The sequence below is a fragment of the Nicotiana attenuata genome, chromosome 10 (genome assembly GCF_001879085.1).
Source record: "Nicotiana attenuata strain UT chromosome 10, NIATTr2, whole genome shotgun sequence".
NCBI lineage: Eukaryota > Viridiplantae > Streptophyta > Magnoliopsida > Solanales > Solanaceae > Nicotiana > Nicotiana attenuata.
The window spans coordinates 19,408,850-19,416,262 of NC_031998.1; the positions used below are offsets into that span (position 1 = coordinate 19,408,850).

Genomic DNA, 7,413 nt, shown 5'->3' on the forward strand with positions numbered 1-7,413 from the left:
CAATTTATGTCCTCCAATGTCAGCTGGCCAATCTTCTTGCTAGTGGTGCTTTCTCGATTCCTCGGTCTCGTAAGTCTTTCCCAGATGCTAATCCTTCTCGTCGTGATCCTTCGAACCATGCCGACGATGAAACTTCTAATAGTGGAGATGGAAATGATGCAATACGAAACACTCCTTGAATGGTGTGTATTGCTAAACAAAGTCTTGAACTTGTGAATATTTAGTTCGAATGGTTTTGAATGATGATTGTATTGTTGATATTGGATTATTGATATTCTTTTGCTGATATTATTTTGTTATTGAACATTTGTATTATTGTTGCTGTGGTTGGCGTTGTTTAATTGTTGTTGTTATCAGCGTTGTTGTTGTGGTAGGCGTTGGTTAATTGTTGTTGTTGTTAGTTAATTGTGGTTGAATGGTAGCAATGTAATGATGCCATTATAGGACGGTCATTGGCTGTAATTGGCAGGTGGTTCAGCTTAAAAGCAGCCATATTCTGCCATGATTTTACCTAGAATACCGACCGATTCGATCAGAATGCTCATATTAAAAGCCCAAAAATTCATAATTTTTGACCGACTTCGGTCGGTAATTTCAATGTGCAATATGCAGAAATTTAAAATTACCGACCGATGTCGGTCGAAATAACCTTTTTTTAATATTTATTTTTTAATGATTCCAATCGATATTGGTCGATATGTTAAAATTTTAAAAAAAAATGTAACATTACCTAATAATTATATTACCGACCGAAATTGATCATTATTTTAAAATAAATAAAAAATAATTTACATATTACCGACCGATTTCGGTCGGTATATTTATTTTTCCAACAAAAATTGTCAGATAAAGGGGTCAAACTTTGGTTGAATTAACCGATCGACCTCGATCGAAAATAGGCGACTGTCTTCGGTCGCCACACGTTAGCGACCACTATTTTTTCGACGAATTAAAATCGATCGAAAATCAGTCGGTTTTTCTACATTTCCATTCGATTTCGGTCGGTTTTCTTGGACGAATTTTGGCCGTTTTCTAGTCGTGAGATCAAGAGTTGGACTCAAAATTTTAGGAAATGGAAGTGATGAAGAACCCTAACTAGTTCCAGAGAACAATAGAGGAGAAGTTTTAGTGAGAGAACTTTGTATCAAGAAATGATCTGGCTTACATAGTAATGAGATACATTTGCCTTTAATGACACTAACTTCCCAACCTCCAACTAACCTCACGTGTATAACCTGGCATCTCATCTGTTAATTAACCACTAAATCCTACTGTTATTTATAGCTTTGACCCTCTATACATGTGTCATGTTACTCCTACTTTATCAATTTTACCTTTTATTGACCACATGGGTAACAATATATTATTGACCAAATAAATAATTCTCAAAACCGCAAAGGCAGGAAACCATTTTCTCTCTCTTCTCTCACCTGCATGCGCACGTTAGTGGTGAGTACTAACATACGCCATCGCCGGAATGCCTAGAAAGGGGAATCAGAGAACAACGAACAAGGAGACAATGACGGAACTGACGGAACGACTTACTGAGGATAGAGATCTAGGGTTGGGATCTGGAAAAGTGCGATCAATGACGGAAATTTTGAGCAAAACACCGAGACCGGAGATGATTATCGGAGAAATCAATACACCGACCAACCGGCCGGTATTACGGGAGATGAATGCAAATGTGACGCCAGTAGTGCTACAACAGAAGGCAAAGACCATACCTAGGTCACAAGGGGAAAACATGCAAGCTACTATTCGATTGGAGAATTCAATCTCTCCGAACACTGGAACACAACAGGGTAGTATAAGTCCAATAGCTAAAGGAAGTGAAGTGATTGAAGTAAAAACTAATGAAAAGGCACCTATTCTGGCGGAACAACAGACAGAAAAGGCAAATACTGGAAAAGAGAATAAAAATTGGGCGAACCTGTTTGAAGGGAATAGAATGGCTGCAAAAGGTATGAATCTCACTTTCATTGCTCCTCAAATTCGTAATGGTGTCAAAATTGTGGAATTGGAAAAGGAAGAGGTGGATAAGGAGGCAGAGAAATGGCGAAATGCTATAATAATATATGTAATTGGGGAAACGCCTACAATTAGGGCTGTTGAATGATTCATTGCATCACAGTGGAACTTCACAACCAAGCCTAAAGTTTACTTGCACAATGAAGGCTATTTCATTGTCAAATTCACATGCAAGGATGACCAAAATGAGGTCCTGGTTTTAGGGCCATATACAATCAACAACAAGCCTATAATAACCAAAGCTTGGAATTCGAATTTCAATTTTGATGAGGAGGTATTAAAAATCATACCCTTATGGATAAAACTTCCAAATTTACCACTCAATTGTTGGAGTATGAACTCACTAAGGAGAATAGGGAGTGGACTAGGGATTGTACACCAAAGGTCGAAAGGGTCTCGTATGCAAGGATGCTCATTAAGATGGATGTCACTCAACAATTGCCAACAAAGGTGAATATTGAAGACCCTAATGGAAAGATGTTTGTGAGCACGTGATTTTTGCCCGACCAAAATACTCCTACAAAATCTCAAAATAGATTTTTTGTAGTTTAGTTTAATTTTTATAGAATTTCTAGGAATATTTGCTTAACTGTTTGCATTTTTGTTGCATTTTTGCATATATTAAAAGCATAGAAAATAACCAAAAAATATGTTTAAGTCTCATGCATTGCATTCTTAGGTTGATAGTTGCATTTTAGTTTAATTGTCAATTAATTGCATTAATAAAACAAAAATAAAAAAAAATTATATAAATTATTCCATTTTGGCTTTAATTTTATAAATTAGTACCTTGCTTTCAGTAGTATTAAATCAATTAATTATTTTAGTATTACAAATAGATAATTAAGTTAATTTTACAGTGCTAGGTTGTTTTAGGATTTAATTTAGGTTTAATTAAGTTTTTAAAATTGGAAATTAAAAAGAAATCAAGTCAATGCAAAAAAGAAGAAGTGTAAAATCTGGTTTGGACCCGAAATTGGGCCAAAACCATTTCTGAGCCCAAATCCCTACCCAATCAGCCCCAGCCCAGCTCCCCATACCCGGTCCAGCCCCATTAAATCTTAAACGACACCGTTTTGTGTCTTTTAATCCCTATCGTTGATTTTATTTGATCAGACGGTTGGGAACTAACCCCCCATCTACCATATAACTGTCTTAATGTTACCCCCTAATCCCTAAACCCTCTCTCAGTCTCTCTTCTCTCTCAAGAGATCAAACCCTAGCCGCCTCCAAATCCTTCACCGCCTCCGCCGCCTTCCGCCTCGCCTCACGGCGGTGGCCGGTCACCAAACCACCCCAAATTTTCACCTTACACTCCTCATACTCCCCTGAACATTAATCTACCATTAGTTTCCCCAAAATCCCCACCTATTTTCTTTAAATTCAGATCCGAATTTTTAAAGAAACCCTAATCCACCCTAATTCCGATTTCTTGCTTCCAAGGCTCGATTTGACTCGAGACTTGCATTAAGCAAGTTTGCTGTTGTTATTGAGTCCAGGAAGGTGGTTAGTTTGTTTGGCATTCTGGAAAGTCACCCATATAACACCAGGTCTAAACACAAGGCGATTATGGCTAGCAAAGAATTGGACGCAAGNAACCCGTGGACCTCCATGGCATAACCCAAGGACCATTTTCTTTTATCTCGGCATAACCCGTGGACCCCCTAGCATAACCCAAGGACCCTTTTTCTTTTATCCCGGCATAGCCCGTGGACCTCCCTTATTTACCAGATTTATTAATATTGTCACATTCACTTCAGGGAATAGATTATTATTATCAAAAGTTCTCATCCTTCAGGAAAATCGAACATAATTATCTGAATGCGCATTAATCACATCAAATTATGATGCCTCAACCTCTTTTAGAATATTTACTACTTCAGGAGCAAATCGAGGCGTGCATTTAATATAGAGAATATTTATGTAGCTTATCTTCAATTGTAACCATAGAAAGCCTAAATTATTACTTCTGGTGATCATAGGTATATACCACTTCTGGTGGTTAACAAAATATAGTTACAATGTGGTATACGAAATATAACCACTTCTGGTAGTTGTATATTTCTTGCAAACTCTACTAGAGTTTAAGTTGATCTAATAATGTTATCCATATTCTTCAAAATGACATAAATAAGATATATTATAGTAAACATCATTATCAAATCATAATTTTTCTTTATGTACAACAATTAAATAACCATACTATCTATTACAAACAACAAAAATTAAAATATTTACATTTCTACAAATTCACTGCCGATTACATGACTTGTTTCTCCTTCTGGGAGTGCAAAGTAATCAGCTAGGTCCAAATGCATAAAGTCTAAATTACCTTCAGAAATAAAATTTGTTTCAGCATTTTTCTCTGTCTTCTTCAGGGAGGCTTGATAAAGCTTAACCAGGTGCTTTGGCGTACGACAGGTACGTAACCAGTGCCTTTTTCCTCCACATCTGTAGCAAGCATTTTCTGCATTTGGGTTCTTTGGTGCATTATTATTACCATGATTAGAGTTTCTTCCCCGACCACGGCCATGACCACGACTGGGGCCACGACCTCTTCCATGTTTAGCTTGGTGGAAGTTCGTCTCATTCACTTCAGGGAATGGACAAGAACCAGTAGGTCGGCTTTCATGGCTTTTCATTAATAGCCCATTATGTTGCTCGGCTACAAGAAGATGTGAGATAAGTTCAGAATACTTTTTAAGCCCCATCTCTCAATATTGCTGCTGCAGGAGCAAGATATCATACAATCAAGCATCTGTGTACATAATGAACTGAAAACTCTTCTATTTATAGAAGAAAGGAAGCTGCTGTGTAAGCTACTACTGCAAGCTGCTGTGTAAGCTGCTACTACAACCTGCTGTGTAAGCTACTATAAGCTGCTGTGTAAGCTACTACAAGCTGGTGTGTAAGCTGCTACTATACCAGATATGGATAATCTTATACTAAGATTAATGTTTATCCATAACGGAGTACTGAAAGGATAAGCTCATTATACCCGGTACGGATAATCTTCTACCGGGGGTAGTGTTTATTCATAATGGAGTATCGAAAGGATAAGCTTATTATACCCGGTATGGATAATCTTCTACCGAAAGTAATATTTATCCACAACCGGGTACCGAAGTGATAAGCTTCTTCAGGAGGCTTATTTCCAATAGAGTACTAAATAGATAAACATATTTACGGCGGAGCCCCATATGGATAAACTTCTTCAGGAAGCTTATTTACAACGGAGTATGAACATCCATAATATAATATATTTATAATAGTTTTAACTCAAAAATGGTTTCATTCTTTCTAATGTCTTTCATACGAAAAAAGAAAAATAAAAAACAATCAAAATCCAAATTACGGGTTCCAAAAAAAATCCAAAAATCATAAACAAAAATCCTGCGATGTAAGCAAGGTTCGGTCAGATCGTATTCGCTCCTTTATCTTTGCCCGAAAACTCTTCGTGTCGGCAAAGAGGGGCAGTGTGAGCACGTGATTTTTGCCCGACCAAAATACTCCTACAAAATCTCAAAATAGATTTTTTGTAGTTTAGTTTAATTTTTATAGAATTTCTAGGAATATTTGCTTAACTGTTTGCATTTTTGTTGCATTCATTTTAGTTTAATTGTCAATTAATTGCAAGAAGAAGTGTAAAATCTGTTTGGACCCGAAATTGGGCCAAAACCATTTCTGAGCCCAAATCCCTACCCAATCAGCCCCAGCCCACCCCAAGCCGCCCCTAAACCCTTCACCGTCTCCTTCGCCCTCCGCCTCCGGAAATTGCCTCGCGGCGGCGGAGACACCCTAAACTCGCCCAAAATTACCCATAGATTCCCAAAAACCCCACCAAATTCCCCATTTTTCAGATATGGAATTCCACCAAAAACCTAGGTCGCCCAAATAACCCTAAAATTACACCCTATAACCTCCACACTCCCCTAACTCCAAATCCCGTAATGATTTTCCCAAACAACTCCTTTAATCCGTCAAATCTCAAATCTGAAAAAAAAGAGCAACTGTCTTTGCATGTTCAAGGTCCTCCGTTGTTTCTTCATTCGTGTAGTTCGAAACTCACCCCAATTGGATTGTTCTTGACAAGAACAATCATTTGGGGTCAATTTCGAATTATCTCGAAATTCAGCCATTGTAGGGGTGTGCATTCGAATCGGTTTATCCATAAATTGAATCGATTATTTGTTATCGATTTATTGATATCGGTTTATTGCTTTATCGATTTTGAATTCGATTTCGAAATTTTCCTTATCGAGTTAACGATTTCGATTTCGATTTTGTCCTGTTCGGTTATCGGTTTATCGATAAACCGATAAGATTTATAAAGTTCTTAATATTTTTCTTAATTTCTTCCAGGTTTAAAGGTTAGGACTTTCAGCAAGGGATACCACATTTAAGGAGTGATCATATTTAAAGCTCAAAGGAATGAAGTTCAAATTAATGGAAAACAGAATTAGCCGTGATGATGTATTTTTTTTATACCGTTGGAGTGTTGGTGGCATACATTTGATCCCTTACTTTAGTTTCATTGCATGTGCTTGTTGATACAATTTTTATGTTATAAACGGTGTTCGTCTTATTTTAGCTTCTTTTTGTCCATATTAGTTAGGCGTGTTTATAGCGATATACTTTTCGTGGAATCCCGCAAATTTTCTTATTGGTGTAATCGATTACCGAATCGATAAGCCCCAAAAATTGATAAATCAAAATCGAAAAAATCAAAACCTTATTGAAACGATAACGATAAGCATATGTACAAATTGATAATCGATAAGTAATTATCGATAAGGGTCAAAATCGAATCGATAAATTGAATGCACACCCCTAAGCCATAGAGACGCTTCACATTCTCCCTGGACATCCCTTGTTAGGTATTTTTTTGGTCTTCGTTGTTTCATTTTTAGGTTTGATTTTCCTCTCCTTAGTACTTTCCACTATTTGTTGTTATTTCAATTTTATTGTTTATTTTTGTTTTCTCTTTCAATTTGACAGTAGTCTGGGATCTATTCTTAGTTAAATTATTAGTTTAGTTATTAATCATTAATTATTAGATGAGTTAGAAATCAAATCAGTTCTTTTGATTAAGTCAGTAATTCAGTTAGTTTCTTTTAGGTTGCCATGTTTGTTCAAATCACTGTTTTATTAGAATTTTCTTTTATTAATTAGCCGTTTGATATAAGTCAAAGCATTACTTTAGTTTTAATCAATGTATGCCTAATTGCCTAATTAGCCTACGGTCAGCTTTTGTCTCATTCAGTAGTTTTATTTTAACTGTTTCGGCATTAATAGAAACTTGTAGGGGTAATTGAACAATAAAGAAAACTTAAGGGGGATCACTGGAAGGGTGTGTAAATAGAAAATGGGATAAGACTATGG

General features: G+C 36.5%; 1 protein-coding gene across 1 annotated transcript; it reads left to right on the forward strand.

Annotated features, from left to right (window-relative positions):
• LOC109233118 lies at positions 1,316-6,485 on the forward strand. The gene is made up of 2 exons (XM_019398889.1): positions 1,316-1,964; positions 6,394-6,485. The coding sequence occupies exons 1-2, from the start codon at positions 1,478-1,480 to the stop codon at positions 6,432-6,434; spliced, it is 528 nt and encodes a 175-aa protein (XP_019254434.1). The 5' UTR covers positions 1,316-1,477; the 3' UTR covers positions 6,435-6,485.